Consider the following 27,962-nt stretch of genomic DNA (forward strand, 5'->3'; position numbering starts at 1 on the left):
TCATGTTGACAGAACGTGATAGTTGAAGAGGTGTCCTTAAAAATAACTCAAAATTTTCACACAATCAATCAAAAACTCATACTATGTGCGATGCTTATCCTTTCACCTTGTATTAAAGGAGTGTTGGCCTTCTTTGGGTGGGTAAGCCATCGTCCATATTTTGGTTTGCCAAGACGATTTTGCCCTTCTTTATTGGCCAACATGTTTTGTCCGTACTTGGTTGAGTAATTATGCCGTTTTTACTAGATTACCATTTTGACCTTATCAGACTTTTCATTTTTTCCTCTTGCGTCTTTTGTATGTGAGTGTTGTTTGTCTAGAAGTGCAAGGTGTTTGAAGAAACATCTTGTCAATCGGCCAACATGTGGATTCATTATTTACCTCCAAAATCATAATCAAATCTTCAATTGATTCTTTATCTCTCTCTTAATGTTGAATCCTCTCTCTGCCTCTGTTTCACACACACTCTCTCTCTCTCTCTCTCTCTCTCTCTCTCTCTCTCGTTTTGGATTACGCTTGTGAGGTAGAGAACCAAGCATATCTTCAATTGATTCTATATCTCTCTCTTTAATGCTGAATCCTCTCTACCTCTCTCTCTCTCTCACACTTTGGATTACGCTTGTGAGGTGGAGAACCAAAACCAAAATCAAATGTTTAGTTGATTGTCTCTCTCTCCCCCTCTATCTCTCTCTTTAATGCTGAATCCTCTCCCTCTGGCTTTAATTTGTTGCTATCTCTCTCTTTAATGCCGAATCCTCTCTCTCTTTCTCTCTCTCGCTTTGGATTACGATTGTGGGGTGGAGTACTAGAATCAGAATCAAATCTTTATTTGATTGTTTCTCTTTGCCTCTATCTCTCTTTTTAATGCTAAATCCTCCCTCCATTCTTCCCCCCCCCCTCTCTCTCTCTCTCCCTCTCCCTCTCTCGCTTTGGATTACGGTTGTGGGGTGGAGAACCAAAATCAAAATCAAATCTTTATTTGATTCTCTCTCTGCCTTTATCTCTCTCTTTAATGCCAAGTCCTCCTTCTATGCCTCCCTTTCCCCCCTCTCTATCCCTCTCTCTCTCTTGCTTTGGATTGTGCTTGTGGGGTGGAGAACTAGAATCATAATCAAATCTTTATTTGATTGTCTCGTTGGATGGGCCCCGATATGGAAGACCGCCTAAGCGGTGTTGGAGTGGAAGCGACTATTGTAGAATATTCTAGAAGGTGCTTAAGGGTGGTAGAAGAGTTGTAGCTGAAAAGGGAGATATTCCTGATCGGAAAAACTATCTTGATAAGCTTTATCAAGTATCCTAATAAGGACGGGACTCCAAAGTTCGGACGGGCTAGATACCTTGGACGCCAAGCAAGGGGAATCTGTAGAAAAGGGGTTTCACCACCGGCTAAATGTAAACACAATCTCACTCCCCCAAACCCCTAGTTTTTCTTCTCTTCTCCTTCATTTCGTCTCTGACTTAAGCATCGGATGGGTATTCCTGCCAAACCCCAACCAAGAAGCTTTATGTTCTTTGAGTCTTGCAGGTATTCTTGTCCAACCTCAGAGGCTAATGCTTTGCTCGGTTGGCTTTTTGATAAAAAAATTTCAACTCAAAAAGTAATTATTACCCATACTTTTAATCATTACTCTTCACTGATTATCCATATCTCCAATTATTATTCTTATTTCTCTCTCTATCTCTCTCCACTCATTATCCTTACTTCCAATTATTACTCTAATTTTTCCTCCACTCATAATTCCAAAAAATTTCTAAATTTTTTCTCAAAAACTCATCCAAATCCAGCATTATCTTTTCTAAGGTGAAAATCTACCCCCACCACACACAAAAAAAAAAGAAGAAGAAGAAGAAGAAGAAAAAATAAACGTGTGCCTTTTTCACTCCATTATTTTCTTACTTCTTGACACGTGCCTTTCTCCACAAATTCCTTCCCATGTCATTTGAACTAGTACTACATTGTTGTTTTGCTCAAATAAGGCATCTCAATTGGAAAAAGATCCTCCAATACCTTTTGTTTTGCTCTCCTCCACTACTTTTTCCCTCACCAAACAGTACTTCAAACAAAATCAACACAATAAAATCAATCACTCATTTCTTTCTGACAGGCTTGTTCCCAATCAGGCAAACAACATATGTCGGAAAATCAAAATGAATAACAAAGGAAATAAACGTGTGCCTTTTCCCACTCCATTATTTTCTTCTGACATTTGCCCTTATCCACAAACATGAGACCCTCCTGTCTATTCTGCAAGAGACCATAGTACTAGCTAGGGAGATTAAAACGACATTCACATGCCTGTGCGACTTGGGGGGACAACAACATTCACGCCTATCTCGGTAATCAACTGTTCAAAACAATTTTGAACGGTGAGATTGAGCGCTGCTGAATGTTGTTGTCTCCGCCCCCTTCTCTTACCGCGCTAAGCTGCTAAGCAAGGTCGTTAACACCCTAAGAGTCATCGATTCGTTCTTCTATCAAGTGATGAACTCGCCTCACGGTAATCAGCCTTTTCACTCCTGCTTCCCCAACTTAGACTAAAGTTCAAGCCGAGCCTACGCTCCCTTCTTTCTAATTTAGCTAACCTCTCTCTTTTGACGCATTTCTTCCATCTTCTCCTTCTCTTCCCTTGTCGCGGATAACCCGATCCATAAGTTGAGACAATCAACTTCATGGCCGAAATCTATTATTACCTTATACACTGAGACTTTGCGAGCCGGCAATACTATGCCCAAAAGGCCAGCTCATTCTTATTGCTACCTATCTAGACTAGTGGTGCAACTTGATTGAGCTAACTCAACCAATCGAACCAATTTAGAAATTTGCAGTCCAAGTGAAGTCTGAGGGCAGAGTTTCTATGTAATTTTAAATTGCATTATGTTTCTTATAGCATAAAAATATGGTTTGAAGTCCTTTATTTTTCCGACCCAATTGCTCTTTCATTCTGGGAAAACAAAAAAAAAAAAAAAATAGCAACATGGATTGATCTGGGCCTAACCCGAGTGAAATCAAAAAAAAATTAGCTCGACTTGGTCTGACTCGTTGGAGGACCTTGGGCTAAGTAAGTCGGGGCTCGGGCAGGTATGCACTTCTCCAAACAACATGGACTGGGCTTTAATGGCATCAGTGGGCTGTGCGATGTCATTAAACCAAGAGGTGCCTAGTTCAAATCCCAGGAGGGCCCTTATGGCAAAGTAATTTTTTGCCGAGCCAAAAAAACCCTTAGCCCAACCCAATTTACCCACGCTGCACCCTTAAGTATACTTTGATGGGGGCCATAACTAGCGTTAGTGGGCCAAACGTAGCTCCATCTCTTTGAACTTAAGACCTCTCCCCTGGACACTTAGACCTCCCCTCTGTGCCGCTAGGCCCAAGGCACATTGGCACACTCTGACATTTAAACCTTATTCAAACTCAATTCTTCATGTCCATTTGTTTGACAAGACTAATAGTCCGCCTGTTTGACGAGACTAAAGTGAAAGAAGAAATAATATCGGTGTAATTGAATGGAGACATTCAAGTATACAAAAACATCAACCACCTCGACTTGCCGGACGGCTATTTCTACACCATAATGGATTCTTTCATATTCAAACTCAATTCTTCAGGTCCGTTTGTTTGACGAGACTAGTAGCGAAAGAAGAAATATATCGGTGTACTTGTATGGAGACATTAAGTATACAACATCAACCACCTTGACTTGCCCGACGGTTATTTCTCCACCATAATGGATTCTTTCTGGGAGAAAACGGGGAGCTAGTCGCCGCAGTACAAAGTCAGGTACTGCAAGCACTGCCCGGAAAAGTTCGAGTGGCCAGAGTTGGAGATAAGCCCCCGGCTGTCTCCCTACTTCAATGCCGGCCAGCATGCATGTGTTTGAACCTAGCCTCTCAACTTGTGACATTCTTTTGAACACACCCAGAGAAACCACTCCTACCTTATTCGCAGAGCAAGTAAAAAAACAACAATAATACAACAAACCCTCAAGAGCCCATTTTATGGCGGGACTAATAGTGAATACTGAAACCCCTTAAACATTTCAACAGGGATTCTTGAATTTTTTGGTCCAACGGATCCGTGAATACTGAAAGACAATACAAATACTTACAATATGTAATCAATACGATACCGATAAGGTATTTCTCTCTTTGTGACGGCGAGGCAGCACAAATTTCAAAAAAAAGGAGACGTTTATGAGGCAAGGGGAACAGGCAGAAAAGGCAAATCTGTGGTTCTCGAATCATGTGTTGTGGCATGCTTGATATCCTGATAATACCATGAGTAACAATAACTAAAACTCACCCAAATAGCCTATAAAGGGTTGTACTGACATCCCTCTTGTATTTAGACTACGGAAACAGCAAAAAACAATATGCTCAAATTTATAATTTCTAGCATCACATGGATAGTGAAACACAGAAAACTGGAACAATCGTCTCAGCGCTAAAAGGGAAAGTGAAAGAATTTACCAAAAACACGAGTTAAAATAAGATTCAGAAAGGTGATACAACTTCCACAATTGGGCTGCAGATCCTGTCAGTCCAGTTTCTGTAATTCCTCCATGGTCTATTCATTTCCAAATTGCTAGGACTTAAATAAATCTTCCGTGCCATCTACTATTGCTTCCTTTACTGATCATTGCCTCTTCATCTGGGGCCACCTCAAGTTAATCCAGAACGGGGAACCTAACACACAGATTGATAAGATCTGTCATCAATTGTAGACACACAGATTTTGCACGATCTGTTTTTGGTGGAAATCCAAAAGAACCCGGAATCAAAGGTCAGACTCACATCACACCATCAAACAAGCTATAGGCAGCGCAATATATATCATAATCAGCCTAACCAATGAACTCCAAAAAAAAAAAAACCATATTCACTTTCAAAAAAAAAGTTTTGTCGCCTAATTAGTGCTCGTCTCCATGTTTGACATGAACAGATCATGTAAATAATGGCTGACCCAGGCAGACATTCTTATTTTAGCATAATACCTATGGTGAGTAACCAGGTTTACTATCCAAAGCTAATGCTAATAATGAGGATACATTGAGTTCCTTAGCTGAAGCTACAAATTATCAGTAGTAGATAGCCTAAACATCAAAGCATGGTTTTTTCTTTCTAATTTGCTTTCTTCTTCTTGAGCTAGCAATTGTTGTAGTTACCTAGAAATGCCAAACCCCCTTTTTTTAATGTGTTTTCTCGTTTTGCTGGAATATGGGCTATTATCAAACCAGAGAGGATACTTCACTTACATATGTTCTCTTATTATAATACATTTTTTCATGCAATCTAATGAAATGTTTTTCACGTACTTAGTTCATCAATGTAAATCATGCAATTACTCGCAAAACCCATCATTTATTTCCAATTAATAGTTCAACATTCTCAAGAAAGAAAAAAGTGCAGTGAAGAAAAGAGATTAATAAGCAGATTGTAAAGTCACCGATGTGCCAATTCGCCAATGTGTACTATCACTAATATGCCAATATACTCGTACGATGAGCCCACATGTGTTAATTGAGTCAATTAATATGCCAATATGAATCATCATTTATGTGCTGTATATGATTACATACTCAACTGGGAGCTAGTTGACATTTTAGGTAAAAAACTAAATTTCTACAACTCAATAACAACAATTTAGCCCCATTTATGTTCACTCTCTTTCTTGATTTCTAATCCTCCAGGAAAAAAAGAGAGGCAAGAATGGCTTCTTTCCCTTGTATGTTTCTACTTTTTCCATTACTGATCATCACTCCCTTTATTCAGCCTGCCTTCAGTGACCTTGAAACCCAAGAGCTAATAGAGAAGATTTGTCGACAATGTGAGGACTATGAATTTTGCAAAAGAATTTTCAATGAGAACCTAAAGACCCCAACAACAGACGTTGAAGGTCTAGCCCAGATAACAGTAGAGCAATCACTTTATTGTGCAACCAACACATATATCTTCGTGAAGAAACTCATTGCAAACACAAGTGATGCAGCAGTGAGGGACCATCTCAAAGTTTGTGACAACAGTTACAATGCAGTCCTGAATTTGTTCCAGGAGGCATTCAGGTCGTTTGTTTTAAAAGATTACAGAAGCATGATGGCTTATGAATGGGATACACAGAGAGCAGCAGCAACATGTGATGCAATTTTTTCTGCGGATTCTTTGCCCATAGACCTGTTAATCCGCAGGAACAAGGAAATGAGGATACTGATTGCAATGGCTCTTCGAACTAGTTCTATTCTTATTGCTTGATGGGCATTCAGTTGTCATTGTTTCTTTGTTACAGTCCATTCTCAAGCTGATGAAGGTGATATTAGAATGATATTGTAAGCATTTCTCTCTCCCTCTCTCTCAGATATTCATATTTAGAGCATTTTAATTACAAAATGGATAGTGTACATATGGGGCATCAGTTTTTGGTGACACTCCAAATTATAGAATGAGCTGGTTAACCATGAAGTGTTTGTTGTTGAAGATACCATATTTAATGGCTCTTCGGATTCAAGTCACATGATCCGCGTGCAGGTGTAGGAGCGTGAGCGTGAAAGCGTTTTCGAAAGACATCCCAAACTACTAAAATCTGCGGGAGTGATGATTGAAAGCATGAGCATAGTGCGAGGATTGAAAGTGCGAGCGCAGAGCATTTTGAAGGATTATGTGACTAAGCTTCGGATGCTAGAGAAGCAAAAAATGAAGAGAGAGCTGTCACATCAACTGCAAATTGAAATGCTGGTAGACTCATCGGGGAAAGAGTTTCTTTTCTTCTTCTTTTTTTTTGGCAGTTTTATATCATTTCAAGGATTCTATTATCGTCGTCGATGCATAAATTAACATCTTTGGTGTTGTCCTCGTATACCAACACTCAATGTTCTAAAAATCGCCAGGCGCTAGTCAGGCGGAAAAGGGCCGCATAGAGCCCAAGCGCCGACTAGTCAACCTCGTTGCGCCTAGGCGAGGAGTAAGCACCGACTAGTTGGTTGCCTAATCTAGGCGTTGGACCACCGCTAAGCGCCTAGGGCGGGACTAGCTGGGCTAGGCGGCCTACTTTTAGAACACTACTAACACTAAAATGATACATTTTTTTTGTTCTTTCCATTTTAGTGATTCTCCAAAGGAAAGGAAGTACTATTTCTTCAATTCTTTCTTTTTCTTTTGCCAAGTATTTCTTCAATTCTTCTGGATCAGTGTATTTTTAGTGTCTACTATGATGGCATGGCAATAGTTTAATGCCACCTGGTACCATTTATCAAAAGCACCAACTTTCCCAAGCTATGACACAGCCGCCAGCACATTTTTCCTACATTATATTCCTAGCGAAAAGATCATCCCCTCATCCTGACCAATGCTATGTTACGTGGACTCAAGTACAGGTGTTGTACGTGTTTAAGAGTCAATATACTTCTTTCATTTTCTGAGATAAAATGGAGTTTACAAGATGCCTTGGGGCATTACATAGATGATATAAGAGCATAAGATTTATGCGCACAGTTCATGGTAAGTACGAAGTACAAAAAATGCTTGCTAGGTGATGTCAGCTAACTATGTCAGACGCAACTCCCATACCTTCCCACATGGACACTTTAGACATGTAGAACAGTCCATGCGATGAGGAGCAGTGTGTTGAAATATAAGGGTGGTGGTTCGGAAGATTTACCCATGCTTACAGACTTAAGAGTCAATAAAAGTAACAGAAGTTTTCCACTTCTACACCAAATTTCACAAAATCTGGCAACATGCTTCAGCTATAGATAAAACACATGAACTCAATGCCAACAAAGTCACACCTATCAACCTGAGCTCATTAAAACAAACTAGATTATGAGCATCCCTCTAAAATATGATGTAGAAAAATAGATCATGCAAAACTTCAATCAATGCCACTATACCGATTTCAAGGGAAACTTTATCGCCCCAACAAGGCCACACGATCCTTTAAAACTGCCTGTGCTAGATTTATATCAAAGAGCTCACATCGGATTGGCATCTCCATTTCATAGAAGGGGTTCTTTAAAACATAGTCTGTGTACAGTTCATAGATTTGTTTCAAGAGGCCATCCATATGCTGCGTTCCCGGCTCAGAGACTACAAAAAATTTAGTCCCTGCAAGAAATCAACCAAAGTTTAGATATGGATGAACTTATAACTTAGGACTTCCAAAGGAATAAGAACCTTCATTTTCCAAATTCAGTTTTTTGATGAGTTAAACAACTTAAACAATTTGGTGATACACATAATAGCAATGATTCTAATGTAAAGGATTATCACAATTCACAACACCCACATTACTATAATAAACAGTGGTAGTTGCACACGAGGACCGACGTGGAAGGGATAGTGGCTATGTTACATTAACTCATGCTGGCACAGTGACATCAAATTCAATGTAGTAAAGACAACCCTTCCAGTCTTCCCATACTTTTATAACAATTAACAACTAATTTGGGGTTAGTCAAGACAAAACGATAATGCCACATTGGCATCCTGTGTAACTCTGTTGCTTTTCCCTACTCTTGTGAAAGATCTATGTTCTGTGCCTTCGTTAAGACCCTGTTTTAACCATGAAATAAGTCACAACAATCTCATGTTTCAGCAGCAGCATGTTATTAATCGGAAGAACATACATCCACAAACATTACCGTTCCAAACATAGAGATTTCTAAATTGGTCTGAATTTACAAATAAAGTTTTGCAAGACTCATATCCTATGGTTTCTCAAAGCCAGAGACCTTTTTTTTTCGGATTGCTGCAATGTAGGCAATTACTTCACAATGCTGCTCCAAAATTTTGCTAGAGCCATGTTTATGGGGCACTTTGAGAGATGGACACAAAAAAATTGGCACAACCCATATTGGCAAAGCCATACTAGCCAAATTATGAGATTGTGCGTTGGACATGGAATTTGTGACACTGCGCCAAATTACAAGATTGTGGGTTGGAGATGGAATTTGGGTTGCAAATGCTCTAAATCCCGACACAAGTCCATACACACGCAGCTTCAATAAGCTTTAAACCGCACAAACAAATCACAATGTAGGCTGTGCCATAGTGGCGGACATCAATGTTTTAAAAACCGGACGGGTGAGCGAACCGGAAAAGGGACCGGGTGGACGGGTCACCGGTTCAACCACGGTCGAACTGGAGTTGAACCGTTATGTCATAATTATGTTAAAAATATATTAATAGTGTAAAAAGAACAATGAATCAGTAAAGAGGTGCAGTTTTCACGTTTTTCCTCCGTCCCACATCGGTTAGAATCCTTTGGGAGCAACACTTTCAACTATAAAACCATAACAACGCGTCAGAAAGCAAAGGTGGGTGGAGTTCCTGTGTGTACTGCCCAAGGCAAGTACTCTAGACCCCACGTTTTCCACTTTATCGGTGTTTAAAAGTTACTTTTTCCAAAGGCGAGTTCAAATTTTCACAGGTCCAGTTCAATTGATCCGTCATTGGGTTGACCGGTTCAACAGTTCGACCGTCTATTTCAACCAATTTCATTAAGGAGACTGGTTTACAATCTAGAACGGTTTTTGTCAATGTCCGGACCGGAGTATGGTCTGGTTGACGGTCCAACCGGTTGGACCGGCCGGTCCGGGGCGGTTTTTAAAACATTGGTGGACATAGGATTTTCACGTAGTAGGGCCAGAACCACATGTATTTTCATGTTGATAAGTGATATCAAAAGTCGATTCCATAAGTATATATTGCTACGTGCTAGGTTTAAGAGGGAACTTGATATCTTAACTTGGTGAGTCATCCATACGTATATAAAGTGAAAAAAGTATATATTTCGATTCCATAAGTATATATTTCGATTCCATAAGTATATATTTCGATTCCATAAGTATATATTTCACTACTCCTTGTAACTTTTTTTTGTTACGTATATAGCCGTTGCTTAACTTTTTTCATGCGACCAAAACAAGCTTAACTTTTTTCATGCGACCACTATTACTAGTTGTTCAGGCTAAGCAGCTAATACAATTCTGGAATTAGACCCTACCAGCCTTTCCATAAATGTATACAATAATAGTTTACCACCTTGAAGACTTCTTACTGTTAACCTAGACCACTAGGATTAATTTTTTCACGCGACCAAAATATGTTCGACATCATGAAATTTTAAGAGTTGTTTTGACACATGTATAGAAGTTTTAGGGTTTTTTTTCGCGTTAGGGGCTTGCAGGGGCCAATTCGTCGAACTTTTCCAACCTAACCTCAAAAACTAGTATAATTAGTAGAATTATTTGGAGCTCCACTAAACTCTGCCAAACACCTAAAACCAAGATTCACCAATCCCTTCTTTATCTCCTCACCTCTCCTAATAGTCAGAGTTGGATCTTTTCCTTAATAGTCAGAGTTGGATCTTTTCCTTCTTCCGCTTCTCTTCGTTTTCTTATTTAACTTCCACAAGTGACCTTAATTATACATACCAATATGCAGTAACCTTACTGTGTTTGATTGGGATTACGATTTTGGAGCACTGACAGGCTGTTCAATCGCAAGGACTAGAATTTGAAGCAAAAGGTCACAAAGCTTGTTGAGCTAGCTAGGGTTTGGAAGAGAGGGAGCCATGCAAGCTCTTTTTTATTTATTTTTTATTTTTTATGGTAATGAAGATCAGGCACACAGCAGGGGTATATTTTGGGGGGCTGAAGATGGGTTTATTTGAGTTTTGTGGGACCAGAATTGACTTCCACAGCTTAAACTTATTTCAAAAAAATCATTTGATATGAAATGATGTAACATTAGACAATACTTCTCCGTCAAACAAACACAATACTAAGCCAAAATAGAAAAACCATACAAGCCCAATTAACCAAATAGTAAAAAATTCGTTAACAACACGAAATATCAACCAAATTGGAACCGGATTTTTATACCAGTAAGAGATTGGAAGCAATGAAGATCGAAAGTATCGGCTTCGAGCAGTTCGATTCCCGAGCATCCATGGACCGGGGATAGCTGCTGAGAGATAGCGTGCATCGAGTGCCATAAACTGGCCAATCTCAAGCTATCGTTGGTGTCCATCCGTCCCGCGGATCCGTAATCCTAACATTCACCCCAATTCACGTCCATGAGAATTTTAGAAACTAAAGAGTTAAAATTGGGATGAATTTCGGAAACAAATCCATGAGAAAGGGTGAGAAATTAGTACCTTGTAGAAGATGAGGCCTCCGGATTTGTTGATGATGTAGAGGCTGTAAATAGCTGCCATTCTTTTGGAGGAGTCGAAGGGACTGGGATTTTTGCACTGGTTTACTGATCTGATGCTGTTGTGGATTTGAGATGCAGTAGCAGAGTTGAATAGGGAGACGAAGGGAAGGCAATACCCATTTTAGTCTAAAGGCTTTGTTTGGCAAGAAAGAAATAAAAAAAGTGTTTTTTCCTTCTCGGAAAAATAAGGAAAAGGGGGAGGAGGTGATTGTATGCTGCAAAGGAACCAAGAAGCTCGCGAGCAAAATATTCGGCTCGTCTGGAAATCGAGTCGAGTTTCGAACTCAAATTTTAGGAAATGACTTGAGCTCAATACTCTAAAGCCCAGATCGACCTGTATAAATATTCGGCTCGTATATAGAAGTTTGTTCAATAAATAAACTAGGTTTGGTTCTTTTACAAATGAATCGAGTTTGAACTCGAATTACGAGCCGAGCTCGAACACTACAAAACTCGACTCGTTTGCATCTCTAGCTGTTTGGAATGGTTATTTTATACTACAGTATATAGTAGTACTACTTAACAAGAACATCACTAGTATCAAATATTGAATTTTCAATCTACATGATTGCGAAACACATTTATCCTGAAGTAAGAAATCAGCAAAGGATCAACAATTTGTTTCAAGTAAAATTCTGCTCGACTATTACAATCTTTTCCTCTCGATAAAAAGAGCTTGAATAATTGTCGGATAATTTAACAAAATATAGAGTTCATAATATGTTAATCATTTTACTTTATTATTATACCTACCGTTAAAGTATATCAAAGCATTAGAACATATTTTATTTATATCTACTTTAAGTTTTGCAATTTCACGTAAAATACATATTGCAGTAAATACAAAATATTATCAAGATACATGCCGGTAGTAGTACTTACAGTTCCCCTAAAAATCGGATCTTGGAGCTCCTATTGTAACACATCGTGTCATATCGGAAGTCTACGTCAATGATCTATAACAAACTTTGTGAGCTGTTACTAGTACTTGGGCTTAAGTTTTTGGGCCATGTGGTGTGGCTAGTGAATCAAAATCAAGGTATTAAGAGCATCCGCAATGTAATAATCAAAATTGAATAACCAAAAGTTGTCATATCATATTTTCATTATCTATTTAAGACATTGTTACGGTTAGCAATATAAAGGTCCATAATGTAATACTAATTAAAATTGGATAACCAAAACTTGTCACATCACCTTTTTAAACTACAAAAGTCTAAAAACTATAATATTTTACAATAATTTGAATACTCTTTATGAAAAAAAGAAGAAGACAGTTTTTATAAAGAAAATAGTTTAATGAATTTTTTTTAAATAGTTTTTTTGAAATACTGTTAGAAACTGTCTTTTTTAAATAAAAAAAACAGTTTTTGTGTAAAAATAAAAGAGTTTTTTTTTTTTTGTAAATACTGTTTGTTTTTTTAAAGTTTCTAAACAAAAATTATTTTTGAAAATTATTTTCTGGAAACGTTGTTGAGAGAAAGAGAACCGGGGGGGCGTGAGAGAAGGTTTTTATGTAATGATGGGTGTATTTGATTGAGAAAATATGGGGGCCATTAGATTTGATTATTAGCAAAAGGTTGCTAGTTTTGATTATTCGAAGGCCAATATTTGATGAGTTGCTAAGAGGTTGTTAAGTTTTGTTATTACAATGTGAGTACTTTTTTAAACAAACACTGCTAACTTTAGCAACCTTTTGATTTTAATTATTACATTGTGGATGTTTTAAGCCAGTGGTTTGCTTGGGGCATCACAAGTGGTATCAAAGCAAAGTGGCAAAGTCACTATAGGGGTATGGTGACTATCCAAATCGTCTGTTCCTACCATCAATAGTTTAGATTCGTTTTGCTGAAACACTCTTATTGGTCAAAATTTATTCTTATCGGTAAAAATTAACAAACATACCGAATCATTAATTTTCAAAATGAACGACTCGAATGATACACTACAGAATTCATTACAGGACTCCCGCTTTTGTAAAAAACTACTCCCTCCGTTCCAAATTCTTTGTCCAGTCCGTAAAACGGAGTATTAAAAATAATACAAAATTTTCAAGATAAAATCCAAACTTTTTTCACAAATTAAAAATACTCATTGATATTTAGTAAGTTGTTAAATTTTTTTTGATTTTTTTTTAAATTGTATTATTTTTAACACTCTATTTTATAGACCGGACAAAAAATTTGAAACGAATGAAGTATACGCTTGTCGGTACGAGATTGATAACTTTAATTAGCATGACATGATATAGCAGTCATAAATTATTAAAATACCATTCTCGTTGATGTGGATCCCACCTAGTGCGTAAAAGCCTGTCCTGTCCTTCCCAAAGCAAAAAAAAACAGAAGAAGCAAAAAGCTTTTCTTTTCGAACAGCAAGCAAAAGCTACCACCGGACAGATATGGCCTCACTCTCCACTCATCTTCTTCGCTCTTCTTCCCCCTTCGCCTTGCCACTCGCTGCTTTCTTCTGCATCTTTTTCTCTCTACAAATACTCCCACGCCCAGTTCTCTCTCAGTGCAGCAACGTCCCGGTCATCTTCAACTTCGGCGATTCCAATTCCGACACCGGCGGCCTCGTCGCCGGGCTCGGGTTCCCTGTGAATCCGCCCAATGGTCGTGCTTTTTTTGGCAACTCAGCCGGTCGGCTCTCCGATGGACGCCTGGTCATCGATTTCCTCTGTAAGTAACTTCCAGTCCCTCAAAATGCTCGAATGATCCTAAGTCCCACAATGCGCATATATGGGAGCTGTATCGTGAAAGCTCGCTAGTAGTATAATACTTCCAAATTACGGAAATTTGTGAGAGTGAAAAATTGAGAACGAAAGCGTAGAAGAAACAAAGATTGAAAACGAGAGCAGAGTGAAATGACCGCTCCATCATTAATTGAGGGGGTTCGCTTGGTAAGTTCAAGAAATGTGCGAAATTTCTTTTATATTTATCTATGAATCATTTTTTCGATAACTTTAGCTGTTCTGATCAGTTTATGCATATCTCGATTAGTCCCGAACCCGATCCCATGCCACCACTTGTGGAGAATTATCGATGAATCATTTGATTTGTCTTTGGTATTGTCTGTACTGGATTAATAACATGAAGGCAAAATGAATAGAATTCACTTAAATTTATAATAATCAGCTAATATTCTCATCTTGCTAAACTCAAATCCGTACTTCATAAATTAAACAAACCATGCTTATTAAATTTATACTAATTAAAATAGAAAACTTAAGTTTATGTAGAGTTTTTTGTATCACAAAAATTTCCTGTATTCTCATTGCTAAACTCAAATCCGTACTTCATAACCCACCCACTCTATCCTCTGTGTATTTCTAAAGTTCTGCTTATGCGGCGTTGTTGGTTTTGGGGTTCCAAAATTCCATGACACGGTTTATAATAAATTTTCTCTATCTATTTTTCTCTGTTCATCAAATGCTCATCAAAAACTCCCGTCAAAATTCAAACCGAACATGGATATATCAAACAGCTAATGCTAAGGACACGTGTCAAATTAGCTGTCTTTTTTTCTTGTGCTAAAGCAGTACCAAAAGGCCACCACTCACTAGTGCATGTATATTCTCTCGGACGTGGCTTCTTTGCAGTTCCAACTGCACTTAGAGTCCCTACAGTTGCATCGCAGCCTTTCATCTTTACATTCAACAGTTTAGATTTTAAAAAACTTTTTCGGAAAAAAGTTTCTCCGGAAAAGTTTTATTTTTATTTTAAAATCTCTATTGTTAAAAACTCTATCTGACGGTTGTAATCACTTGAACCGCATCTCTGTAGTCCAAGACAAGCCAAATTCTATTCTCTCTATTTTAACTAGAAAGCTACTAGCCACTTATCTCCGGTGGTGCTGTATTATTTTTTCCTTTTTCTTTTATTTTTTGGTTCTTATACAAAAACTTTTTTTTTTCCATGAGGTTCTTTCTTTCTCGTAATTTTGCCCACTCGTTCCACTTCCTTGCCGGAGGAAATGGGATTCGGACCCATGATACAATCTCCTTGTATGTCGATTTAGCAAACCAATGGCTTAAGCCTCGCAGCCATACCTCCAACTCCAAGTTGTTGATCAGACTAGAATTTGATGTGCTGGGTTTGATTGGTTGCCCGAAGGGTTATTTGATCCGGTGTCTTTTAAATAACATGTCAAATTACTAAAATTGAAATTCGCCAACGCATAGATTGAAAGTGATATTGTGAGAACACGGAATGAGAATAGAGAGAAAAAGAAAGAAAAGGGTCTGCCGTCGAACGTTTACTGGGCTTTCATTAAGCTAAACAAAATTCAAAAAAACACGAATTCCAATACATTTTAAACACTCTTCTATGCACTTTTACATACATTTCACACATTTTTCCAACCTTAACAAGAGCGTGACTTTGTTCTTGTAGCATTTTTCAGAAAAAAAATTCCTAAAACTGGGACGTCCATTGTTAGGTCATGCCTGACGATGGACGGCCCAGAGGAGAGGAGGCCTACACCCATGTTTGGATAACATGGTCCCCATTTCCCATTTTTTTATTGGGTCCACAATTTGAAACCGTCGGTGAGCCTTGTTGCCCACACCGTGTTCTTTCGTTTCCACGTGTACGGTGGAGACAGACATGACCACTCACGCAGGATCCTGCTTGAGTACTATCTTGACTACTCCACTATTGTGCACCCGCAGGCCAAAGCGTGAAGGCGAGCTTTCTGAGCCCATACATGGAGTCGCTGGGGTCCACGTTCCGAAATGGGGCGAATTTTGCAGTGGTAGGGTCCTCCACCCTCCCGAAATTCTTACCATTTGCATTGAACGTTCAGGTCATGCAGTTCCTCCGTTTCAAAGCTCGCTCACTTCAACTTGCTGCTGCAGGTAAAAGTAAACCATAAAACCTTCAATTATTTCGATTTTCGACTCCGTTCGTTTAAGGGTTTTGGATTTTAAATTTTAATCGTTATCCTATTTCTGTTCAATATTCATTGCTCATAAATTCAAATTCAAAATCTCAAAACGAGCGGGCTCGAATTTTTTTCACCTACTACTATGGGGTGTTTGGGAGCCTACTTTTTGGTTTTTCATTTTCAGCTTTTTGACTTTTTGGACTACGGTCAGAATGTGTTTTGAATCTAGTAGGAGTGTTTGGATGATATGTGCAGAATATATTTTGTAACAGGAATAGTGTTTGGTAAATAAATGATGAAAATGAATTATGAATTGATTTTTTACCATGTTGCCCTTGGTTCTTTATTATTGTGTTAAAAGATGTATGAATAATATTTTTTCATTTGATTAAATTTATGTTGATGCATCTGTAGGGGAATAATTTTTTTGGGTATTGCACTTAAGAAATATCCCGTAACTTCGAGTCTTGATTTTTTTATTTGGTAGTTTAGAATAAATAAATATTACCATGTAAGTAAAGTTTGAAATAAAAAAATCATTAAGTTAATTAAACAATTCACTAAGCTCATAACAAAAACGACAAGTACCAACTGAAGCATAAAAAACAAACACAGAGAATACATAAAACTGGTAAATACCTAAAAAGAGTAAGGGTATTTTAGTAATTGAACATAAAATGGTAAAACTCAAAAATGCAAAAAGGACCTCTAGACCTCATTATATAAATAAGGGTAAGTTTCCAAAAAACCGGTCTATAGCTTATGGTCTTTAGACAAGTCATTTTCGCTAGTTAAATTTTTGGTTTATATATGTGAAGAGAAGGACATGTCCTGAAAAATTTAGTGTTTTTGTTGGCTTTAGACTGTTTAGTCCATTTAGCCCGTTAAGACAACAGGATGGCTGTTCCAATAAAATGGGCATTGTTCCAAGCACAAAAATGTGATATGAACCATTCATTATGTAAGGCCTTAGAACAAACCTATAGAAATTACGTTGATTGGATATCGGTAACCTGAAAAAAATTGTACGGGGCAAAGTGAAAACAAGGGAAACTAAGACGAGGCAATAGTATTATTTACTTGAATTCCGATAAATAAAAAAAATTGAATTTCCGTTTAACAAAAAGAAGAAGGTATTATCTACCACATTCATGAAGCTGGCAGCACACCAAATTAAGGCTCAGACGATGAGCTCCTCAATTGCTGTGGCCTGTGGAGCGTTTCTTCTTCCTTTTTAATGAAATCTTGCTCTATTTTTTTTTTTTTTTAAATTTTGTACGTAGTTTTTGAATGTAGAAAGTTTAGATATATCAGACAGCAAACAATGGCATAATCTGCGAAAAAGGGTAGACTTCTTGCTGGAGCCTTCCCATTCCCCTGGTTTCAAATGAGTTAAATGATTGCGCTTAGAAAATCCAATCCACAGTCGATAAAAATCACCGAATTTTGAATGCTCTGAATTTTGAACCCTGATTGTTGTCATGTTTATTATTGTGATTCATGAAAAATGTATTCGTTGTCTTGTGGTACGACTTATGCTGAGTTCTTGTAGAATTGATCGGAATATAAAACTTGTTTTAGGCGTTGGAAATATGATCAGTGATGAAGCGTTCCGCAACGCACTTTATATGATTGATATTGGACAGAATGACCTGGCCGGTACGTTCTCTAAGAACCTCTCGTACGTGCAAGTTATCAAAAGGATCCCATCCGTAACTATAGAGATCAAGAATGCTATCAAGGTGAGTCTCCAAATCATTTTCAGCTACTCACAAACTTTGCTTATTCCCCATTTCTTGGGAAACCAAAGCACCTACGCTTGCTGCCTTGGCTCCATTAGAAATTACCTTCGAGGTTGTGCACTTGTGTTTGGTTCGCTGGAATGGTTTCATTCTGTTGGAATGCTCATTCCGGCCTTATATATATTCGTTAAAATTTGTTGACATATTGCACATTAGTCACGGAATTATCATTTGCCTTTTTAGGTGATTAGCCATTCTATTGGCGGCCAAGGAATGATGATTCCGTTCTGTTCCTTAAGTCATTCGAGCAAACCAAGCAATACCTAACATTATTGTAGCCTCCTTTTTGCTCCATAAGGACCAATATCAGATGAATGGCCATTCTCTTTTCTGTCAAGTGAAGATATAAGGACCAAGATCATATGAATGGCCATTCTCTTTTCTGTTGAGCAAAGATATATTTCTTCCCCATTTTCGAAACATTAGTGGCAACTAGCAAGAATTTGTTCATGCTTGTTAACTTCTACCACCATTAGCTATATTCACATGTTTATTTGGAAGCATTGAAAGATATCTATGTCGATTATTCAGGATAAAAGGGCCAATGGATAAATGTATTGAGGGCCCAAGTTATCTTCTTAAAAAAGTATAAAATTTGGGATAAACTCATTGAGAGATGTTTTCAAAATAAAAGATAATCTTTATGTCAAGTTTGATAAATAAAGGGTCCAGCTTTCTGTGTGGATTTGTTTAAAATAGGCAATTGTGTTATACACCATAATTCTGGTTGTTTGCTCCGTGACTGACGATGACTATTTTTTAAAGTTAGAAAAGCTGCTAATAATTGTTGGCTAATTTTCAATATTTGGCAATATCAAAACCAGGCTATATATGGTCAAGGTGGGAAGAAATTTTGGATACACAACACTGGACCCTTGGGTTGTCTTCCCCAAAAGCTCTCGATGGTTCAAAGAAGTCCCAATGATCTTGATCCCCACGGATGTCTTTCGAGCTACAATGCTGCTGCAGGAGTATTCAACGAAGCATTGCGCCATTTGTGCACGGAAATGAGTTCTGAACTGACAGATGCTACTATCGTGTATGTGGACATATATTCGATCAAGTATGATCTCATTGCCAACTCTACCAAATATGGTAAGCTCATCAATATGCTGCCTTCTTCCTTCTTTCCAATGAGCAATTTCTTTCTTGCCTTTTCTTTTGCTGTTACCATAATAAGATGGACTAACAGTATCCATGTTTGATGAAATGCCAAGGATAGCTAACTACACTTGAATATCGTGCGTCCGAGTTCTTAACCAAAAATCCAGATTTGAATTATTATAAACGAAGAAATGAAATCCTTCTATGTAAAACTGTTTTAGTTTTAGTGAATCTTGCTGTTTTAAAAAAAAAGAAAAGTTTTAGTGAATCTTTATGTTGGATTGAAAATCCACAATATCTACCTTCAAGATGTATGGGATCTTGGATATGTAGAGGGAATTGTGCAGAGAAGGAAAACTAAAAGACATTCTTCTTCATTTGTTTTCTATGTTAACTCAGAATCTCTTACTTTTTCTGTTATAATCTGCAAATTAATTTGTTAAGTATGTTCACTCATTACTTTCCCTGTCATTGTTTGAAACATCTCATCTCCAATGGAAGTTCATAGAACTCCATCGAGATTGAAATGCTAATTCATTAACAGAATTATTTTCCAAGACTGACACAGAAAATAGATCAACATCATTGAGAGGATGGTAGCTGTGGTCCATCTTCACATGCAGATCTTGATCTATCTGCGCTTTGCAGGTTTCGAAAGTCCATTGATGGCCTGTTGTGGCTATGGCGGACCTCCATACAATTACAACATTAAGGTGCCATGTGGCCAGACCGGCGCTCAGGCCTGCAGCGAAGGAGCTAAATACATCAGTTGGGATGGAATCCATTTCACTGAAGCAGCAAACGCCATTATAGCCTCAAAAATACGTTCCATGGCCTATTCTACTCCACATACTCCCTTTGATTTCTTTTGTCGCGGTTGATCTTCCGTGAGGAAATGTGCATTTGAACTTCTATACTTGTTGTGGAAAGCACGGGGAGATCTCTAAGAAAAAACTACTTGGTTTTAGAGGCTAGTTGAAGAAGGCAGGAGTCTCTGATTTTTTAGTTTTGTTTCTACTCTTTGGAGAGTTTCCTCTGTGTAGTTGATGACAAAGCATCATTGGAAAATGTGGCTTATTGAGTTTCCTATCTATTCATAATTTTTTGGTAAGTTGTTCGAAATTTGTTTCTTTTTTTCTTTTGGTTTCCTGGTTTGGTTTGCATTTCTTGTCTTCTTTTACTTAAAAACATGAAACTAAGTTTGAGGTTAGGAGTGGAGGACTTGACAGATTTGAGGTGGTTTCACTCAAATTCTGAGTTCTGTTAAAAAAACATGAAAAGAGCAAAGCCTCGAGATTCCCTAAGAAGTTGAAAGTTCCATAATTGCCCGCAATATGCCGTGAGATACTTCAGTTCCGCATAGGTGCGGTGTGATCTAGTTGGATCAGCTTTGTTCGTTTGGGAGTTTCAAAATTTTTGGACACGGTCTCCAATAAATTTTCTCTATATATCACTCTCTCCTCATTATTTTCAAAAACCTCCCTTAAAACCCCAAAACGAACCGTGTGATTCTAGGAACAATACTCCATGTCTTCTTGACAGATAGAACAATACTCCATGTCTTCTTGACAGATAGTAATACAACGGGTACCCGGGGTAGCTTATTTGCATTTGTTTCTTTTGCCTAAAAATTTAAGAAGTTTCTTTTTTCTAAGTTATAAAAGGGTGGAGGAGGAGGCGTCTGAGCATAGTATCCATTCCGTGAGCATGATCACAGGGACTTTAGATACGCAATGGACTCCGGAAGGGACTAAAGACCTATAGGAACCGCCGCCCCATCAGCGACTAGTGAACCACAGCTGGATTTCGCATAAGAACCAAATTTGACAGAGCGTCATTAGCACGACTCGAACCCGTGATTTTCTGACCTCCCAAATCTTGTGAGAGCACCATGAGCTACTATGCTACACCACCCCTCCTCTCCTGGTAAAAATAGAAGTTGAAATCAATCAAATCACAATTTGTTCCGTCTGCAAAATGAGTACTTAAAAATAAAATAATTTTTGCAAAAAAAAATAAAAAAAATTCAACAAATTACTAGATAGCAATAAGTTCTTTTAGTTTATGAAAAAAAGTTTAAATTTTTTCTTTAAAAGAATGCATTATTAGTATTTTTTAGTCCACGGACGGACAAAATTCATGATACGGAGGGAGTAGTAGTTCGTTTCCTCGAATAATTAATTTACGATTACAAACATTTACATAAACTTACTCATATTTACATTGAGACCCACACACATTACACCTACAGTGTTTATGGAATCCACCAAAAAATTTGAATCTGAGTGTATGTGTAAAGACAGTAAAGTGTTTGTGGTTATATAATAATTCTTCCTCAAATAGGGAGAGCGCGCGCTTTTCACTTTTAAAGATACCGTTTCATATCTCTTCCCGGTTCGCAGGATGCCTCTAAAAAAGTTACCCTCCATCTCTCATACTCTGAGAAAGCCTTGCCATTTCTTAATCATACTCTTTTCCCACTGAATCTGATCGACTGGTCGCTCAGAAACCATCAAATTATCCTTCAAAATCTAAAAAATTCTCACTTTTTTCCATCTGGGTAGTTTACTTTCTTGTCAATCAATGCAGTTCCCATTAATCCGATGCCGAACGTACAGTTCAAGTGTACCCACTTCCGCCAATTCCCAGATTGCTTGGTTCTCCCGCCTTGGCCAAATCGAGAACGCCCGAAAGGTGTTCGACCAAATGCCCCAAAAGAATATTGTTTCCTGGAACTCTATAATTGCTGGGTACTTCCAAAACAACCAACCCGCTGAAGCCCGGTGCCTGTTTGATCGAATGCCCGAGCGGAACACTGTTTCTTGGAACGGGTTGATTTCTGGGTACGTGAAGAATAGGATGGTAAAGGAAGCTCGAAAAGTGTTTGACACGATGCCGGAGAGGAATGTTGTTTCTTGGACTGCCATGGTGAGAGGGTATGTGGAGGAGGGGTGTATCTCGGTGGCGGAATCTCTTTTTTGGCAGATGCCGCAGAGGAATGTCGTGTCGTGGACGGTGATGTTGGGTGGGCTGATTCGTGACCGTAGGATTGATGAGGCTCGCCGCCTTTTTGATATGATGCCGGTGAAGGATGTAGTTGCGAGGACGAATCTGATGGCTGGGTATTGCCAGGAAGGTCGTATGGATGAGGCCCGCGAGCTTTTTGATGAGATGCCAAGCCGCAATGTGGTTTCTTGGACTACTATGGTTTCTGGTTATGTGCAGAACCAACGGGTAGACATTGCTAGGAAGCTTTTTGAGGTGATGCCAGAGAAGAATGAGGTGACATGGACAGCAATGCTTATGGGTTACACTCAATGTGGACGGATTGTAGAGGCCGCAGAGCTTTTTGATGCTATGCCCATTAAGTCAGTCATTGCTTGCAATGCAATGATTCTAGGATTTGGCCAGAATGGGGAGGTTTTTAATGCAAGGAAAGTATTTGAGCAAATGAGGGAGAAGGACGATGGCACATGGAGTGCTATGATAAAGGTCTATGAACGTAAAGGGTGTGAATTGGAGGCACTTGATTTGTTTACTTTGATGCAGAGACAAGGAATTCGAGCTAATTTCCCTTCTCTGATAAGTATTCTCTCTGTTTGTGCTAGCCTGGCAAGTCTTGATCATGGTAGACAGGTGCATGCCCAGATGTTGAGATCTCAGTTTGATTCTGATGTATATGTTTCCTCAGCTTTGATCACCATGTATATCAAATGTGGTGATCTTGTCAAGGCAAAATGGGTGTTTGATAGGTTTTCTCCCAAGGATATTGTAATGTGGAATTCTATTATTACAGGTTATGCACAACATGGACTAGGAGAGGAAGCTTTACAAGTATTCTATGAAATGTGCTCCTTAGGCATTGCAACTGATGATATAACTTTCGTTGGAGTTCTCTCAGCTTGTAGCTACACAGGAAAGGTTAAAGAAGGGCTTGAAATTTTTGAGTCCATGAAAACCAAGTATTTAGTGGACTCAAGTATGGAACATTATGCTTGTATGGTTGATCTGCTAGGTCGAGCTGGTCGTTTAAAAGAGGCAATGGATTTAATTGAAAAAATGCCAGTTGAACCAGATGCTATTATTTGGGGTTCCGTAATGGGTGCATGTAAGATGCACATGAACTTGGATTTAGCTGAAGTTGCAGCAAAGAAACTTTTACAACTTGAGCCCAGAAATGCCGGGCCATATATCTTGCTTTCAAACATATATGCGTCAAGAGGTAGATGGGCTGATGTTGCAGAGCTGAGGAAAGACATGAGATCAAGGAAGGTGAGCAAGTCACCTGGTTGTAGCTGGATTGAGGTGGAGAAGAAAGTCCATATGTTTACTGGAGGAGAAATCATGCCTCACCCTGAGAATCCAATGATCTTGAGGATGTTGGAAAAACTAGGTGGGTTGTTAAGAGAAGCTGGGTATTCTCCTGATGGTAGCTTTGTGTTTCATGACGTAGACGAAGAAGAGAAGGTGCGAAGCTTGGGACATCATAGTGAGAAACTCGCTGTCGCATATGGACTTTTGAAGGTTCCTGCACCAATGCCTATTCGTGTAATGAAGAACCTCCGAGTCTGTGGGGATTGTCATTCTGCAATCAAATTGATAGCAAAGATAACAGGGCGAGAGATCATATTGAGGGATGCCAATAGATTCCACCATTTTAAGGATGGAGTGTGTTCTTGCAAAGATTACTGGTGACGTGATTCCACTGAAGCTGGTGTTGACTCTAATGTCAGTTTGTTGGCGGCGTAGTAGTGACACCAGATTTGACGCATGGTGAATCTTTTTTCTTTCCAAGAGGCTAATGATCATTTATCTGCTCCAAACTGTTCTTTACCTACGAGGATAGTGTGGCAAATTGAGTTTGAACTCTTCTTTTGCATTTGCAACCATGGTTTTTTGATGTTTAAAAGGATGGGTTGCCCTTGCAAATTGAAAACAAAGATGTTGGATGGATATAGTTTAGACAGCAAGTTGATTATGTTACTGCCATTCAGTCAATGGTGTATGTGGTATGGTACAAAGTTTCACGTCCTCACAAGAGCAAAAATTTTCAGGTAATTGAAAACCTGTGGGCCGTGGGTGCTTACTTGGAGCGAGAAACTTTCGCATTCTCCAGATTGCAGTTGCTGCTGCTACGGAACAATGCGAAAGTCTAAGGGAGGCAGATCATTTTGAGGTAGGTGGAGAGTTTTTTCACCATTAAGGATGGGTGTGGCCAGTATTGATGATAGCATGGTGAAAAAACTCTCCACCTTCCTCAAAATGATATTAAGGATGGGTGTGGCCGGTATTGATGATAGCATGGATCTTTGATACAAGGACATTGATGCGTAGGGCTAACAATCATGCTCTCCAGCCTTAAACGGGTAATTGTTGTTGCTCTTAAGTTGACATGATCAGATGATTATTATCATCATCTGTTCTGAACGTATCTTCTGTTGAACAAGATCTGCAGTGAAATGGGGGTGGGATATGGACAGATAATCGCACTCTCTACTGTGAAAATATTTTGGGAAGGAAAGCTATGGAATCATTGAGGTGAGACCAAAAGATAATTTGTTCAAATGAAAATATATTACTTCTTTTTTTTTTTTTTTTTTTTTTTTTTAAAGATTGACAAAGAGGCAAAATTTTGTATTTATCATTTGTTAATAATTGAATGAGCTTAAATTCTTAAGATCATATCGAACTTTTCTGGATATACATGTCATGGTACAACTTTCCCTTCTATGTAAATGTATTGGATAACACTACTTGTGTACTACATTAAACTGGATCAAAACATAAATACTATAAGAAAATTGCTCCAAGTTCGTTTTAATTTTCTCAACAATCAAAAAGATTTGGCTGAGATTGGATTGGGTATGAATCTGAATTACATATAAGAGCTTCTACTATATGTTGTAGGAGAAAATATGATAACCTAACAAATGTCCATATAGTTTGTCATCCAATTGAACTTCTTGGTGATGTTTAGTAGCATCTCAGGTCATAACCACTTCAGACATGAGTTAAAGACTTAAAAGACCGATAAAAGACTGATAGAAACCTAGTACATGAAGTGATCGGTTTTGGACTCACAGGAGGCACTGATTCACCGATGAAGCGTTCAGCAGTTTCGGATTGGGTTCATAGATTACATCACCTGCTGAATAAGAACCTGAACTAAAGATGCAACTACCTTTCTAACCCTAACACCTAGTAGTTAAAACCATAGTTGGATATGAAACTCTGGTCCTGTCTTTGGTTAAGAAAATGAGTATTACTTGAGGTTAACCTATCAAGTCATCTGAACTTATGGTAACAAGCAGACGTACTTCTCCCTAGTAGACATGTACCTACATTTCCGTAATGAAGCCATACTTTCAATGCCTGAGTTGAGATTATGATTCTTAGTTCATATCTTTCCTTTTTAGAAATAAGTTAAGAACCCACTCTACATTTGGTTTCAGACTTGCATATATTGTACGTGTGACAGACTTGAACCCTGTACGATCGATGAGTAACATAAAGTTGGAGACCTTGTAACTCATGTATGATTGCAGGACGAATGCACAGCCCATGAAAACCATTTATCTGCAGCGCACTACGATAGCACTCGGAAAATTGTCAGAGGTTTTGCTTTGGCATGAATATTTTCTTTGTAGTTCTCTAACCAAGTGATCATTTTCTCCAATATCAATAATCAACTAGATGCATGCTCTTTGGATATAAATTGTCGTTGTTAGCGACTTAGGGCTGAGCTTTGTGACCAGTTTATTTTCATTTTCTTGCAATTGAATTTCTGGTGATTCTTTTCTCTTTGTATATAGCTGCAAGCCTGTGCCTAACTTTTACTAGGATATTAGAAGTAATTTGTTATATTTGCTTGCAATTAAGAGAGTGCACTTATTTTGTGATGCAGTGTGAACCTCTCAGTAACTCTCAACTTTCTCTCTTCCCATTTTTCTATTTCCTCATTTGTCATTGTAATCCTGTTACTAAACCAGATATGGCAACATAAGAACTCACACACACACACACACATACTATCTCTCTCTCTCTTTCTCTCTCTCTCTCTCATTACAAAGAAAGTTTGAGATTTAAGCCATCACTGCCACTTCCTTCCCGTTTATCTTCTTGTTTAGCTTCATCTTCTCTCTTGGAAGAACCAGGTAATAAGTTTGGCTGAGTAGTAGTACCTTTAGACTGGCGATCATGATTAGCACCCTCCATGAAATCCTCCGGTTGGAACGACGGCTTCTCTCCCTCACCTCTCTTCCCTTTTTCCTCGTGCGATTTGTTCACCCCTCCCATCATCTGTTCGCGCATTTCTCGCGTATCTCTTAACAAAGCAAAGAACTTCTCCATCTTCTCTTCCTCATCTTCTTCCTCTTTCTCCATTTTCCTCTTCTTACTTTTTCCATCCATTATATTTATTTGTATAGTATAAATATGAGTGTAATGTGATTGGTGAATTATGCGACTCTATATAGAGATGGGGAGAGTGATGACCACGTGAAAGAATTAAAAGTAGTACTATCAAGTAGGTGATATACTGATATAGGGAATGTATGTATGACTAGTCATGGGATTGGAAAACAATAATGGAATGGGCCATGTGAGGTGAGAAGGTGGACGACTGAGACTTGCCTATTTTGGCTGAATAAGCTAAATGGCTTAATTTTGTTTTTATTCAATTTTTTTTCGCATTTGTTAGTTTTTTGTATCGATTTTTTGTGGATTATTGTTTCGTCATGACGAGAGGAATTTAAAAAGTAAAAAATTACGACCGAAACACAACTTTTTTTTGAATAAAGACAAAAAAAAAAAAAAGCTTATAAGTTCATTTTTGTCTTTATTAAAAAAATTGAATTTCGATCGTAATTTTTTACTTTTTAGATTACTCTCATCATGACGAATCAATAATCCACAAAAAAAATTGACGAAAAACTAATTAATGTGATTTTTTTTATTAAGGATAAAAAAAAAGCCTGATTTATTTATTTGGCGGAACCACCAACAAAGAGGGGCCTATTTTGCAGAAATCCTAGCCGTACCGACCCATTTCATACCGAAACCGTACCGACGGCCGCTCCGGGCTGTCTCCGGCCACCGGACGGCCGATCCGAGCCGTTCAAAAATTCTAAAAAAAAAACCGAGGGGCCCTTAGCGAGAATAAACGGCATCCGATGTGTGTAGGGTGGTTAGATTGAGTACCCTATTTTTCGTGTATACTCGTGTATATATGTATACGCGAAAAATAGGGTACTCGATCTAACCACCCTACACAGATCGGATGCCCTTTATTCCTGCATAGGCCCCTCGGTTTTTTTTTTTAGAATTTTTGGACAGCTCGGATCGGCCGTCCAGTGGCCGGAGACGGCCCGGAGTGGCCGTCGGTACGGTTTCGGTATGGAATGGGTCGGTACGGCTAGCACTTCTCCCTATTTTGGGTACAAGAACAGAAGTAGCAGGCAGGGGCAGTGTGAGAAAAGAATCAAACTTTTTCTACAATTTTCTGCCTCGCGAGTCTCATGAGGTATGAGGTCATGTCATCAGTCACCTAACATTGTGACGCCATTACTCTTCTAATTTAAGCAACCCCCGCAACGTAAGCGATAAGGCTCTTGTTAACTATCTCGACGCGTTTTTGCGTAATCTAGCTTTTTGGCGATCGAAAAGCCTCCTTGGACGGATAAAAGTCTGGTTTTTTTTTTTAATCTCACTTTGTTCTGAATGACTGCGAAGGGATGTAGTAAAAGATGAACTCAACTATAATTGATTACCAAGAGAAAAAAAAACATCAGTATTTACCCTTTGTGTGATGGTTCGTATGAAGATCAAGCTTAGTTATTTTTGCTTTTAGATTTTTACCTTGTAACCATGCCTTTGAATGGCTTGGCTGGTGTGACTGTTAGGTTGGGTGACTTGGGGTGCATGTCCTCTGTACTAGAGTTGGGTGTGCATTTTCAGCTACTT

The 27,962-nt window shown here is 38.5% G+C and overlaps 4 protein-coding genes across 6 annotated transcripts; 2 read left to right on the plus strand and 2 right to left on the minus strand.

Annotated features, from left to right (window-relative positions):
- Positions 1 to 4,354: 4,354 nt before the first annotated feature.
- LOC131308324 (uncharacterized) lies at positions 4,355 to 11,380 on the minus strand. Its single transcript, XM_058335236.1, has 4 exons — positions 11,150 to 11,380; positions 10,875 to 11,043; positions 7,881 to 8,094; positions 4,355 to 4,683 (listed from the first exon to the last, which is right to left on the minus strand). The coding sequence occupies exons 1-3, from the start codon at positions 11,207 to 11,209 to the stop codon at positions 7,898 to 7,900; spliced, it is 426 nt and encodes a 141-aa protein (XP_058191219.1). The 5' UTR covers positions 11,210 to 11,380; the 3' UTR covers positions 4,355 to 4,683; positions 7,881 to 7,897.
- Positions 11,381 to 13,512: 2,132 nt separating this feature from the next.
- Positions 13,513 to 20,123, plus strand: LOC131308445 (GDSL esterase/lipase At1g09390). Of its 2 annotated transcripts, XM_058335380.1 has the most exons (5): positions 13,513 to 13,889; positions 15,881 to 16,066; positions 17,677 to 17,837; positions 18,722 to 18,992; positions 19,650 to 20,123. In XM_058335380.1, the coding sequence occupies exons 1-5, from the start codon at positions 13,610 to 13,612 to the stop codon at positions 19,880 to 19,882; spliced, it is 1,131 nt and encodes a 376-aa protein (XP_058191363.1). In that variant the 5' UTR covers positions 13,513 to 13,609; the 3' UTR covers positions 19,883 to 20,123. The 2 variants fall into 2 exon arrangements, with proteins under 2 accessions (XP_058191363.1, XP_058191364.1); XM_058335381.1 differs by lacking the exon at positions 15,881 to 16,066 and having other exon boundaries at positions 13,548 to 13,889.
- A 1,191-nt stretch (positions 20,124 to 21,314) lies between these two features.
- Positions 21,315 to 26,452, plus strand: LOC131308434 (pentatricopeptide repeat-containing protein At1g56690, mitochondrial-like). 2 transcript variants are annotated; one of them, XM_058335362.1, is made up of 2 exons: positions 21,315 to 24,539; positions 25,454 to 26,452. In XM_058335362.1, exon 1 carries the CDS (start codon positions 21,585 to 21,587, stop codon positions 23,694 to 23,696), a length of 2,112 nt encoding a protein of 703 aa, XP_058191345.1. In that variant the 5' UTR covers positions 21,315 to 21,584; the 3' UTR covers positions 23,697 to 24,539; positions 25,454 to 26,452. The 2 variants fall into 2 exon arrangements, with proteins under 2 accessions (XP_058191345.1, XP_058191346.1); XM_058335363.1 differs by lacking the exon at positions 25,454 to 26,452 and having other exon boundaries at positions 21,315 to 23,774; positions 24,056 to 24,605.
- Positions 25,920 to 26,510, minus strand: LOC131308435 (protein NIM1-INTERACTING 1). The gene has a single exon (XM_058335364.1). The coding sequence runs from the start codon at positions 26,409 to 26,411 to the stop codon at positions 26,064 to 26,066; it is 348 nt and encodes a 115-aa protein (XP_058191347.1). The 5' UTR covers positions 26,412 to 26,510; the 3' UTR covers positions 25,920 to 26,063.
- Positions 26,511 to 27,962: the final 1,452 nt, after the last annotated feature.

This window comes from Rhododendron vialii, chromosome 11a (assembly GCF_030253575.1).
Source record: "Rhododendron vialii isolate Sample 1 chromosome 11a, ASM3025357v1".
Lineage (NCBI taxonomy): Eukaryota > Viridiplantae > Streptophyta > Magnoliopsida > Ericales > Ericaceae > Rhododendron > Rhododendron vialii.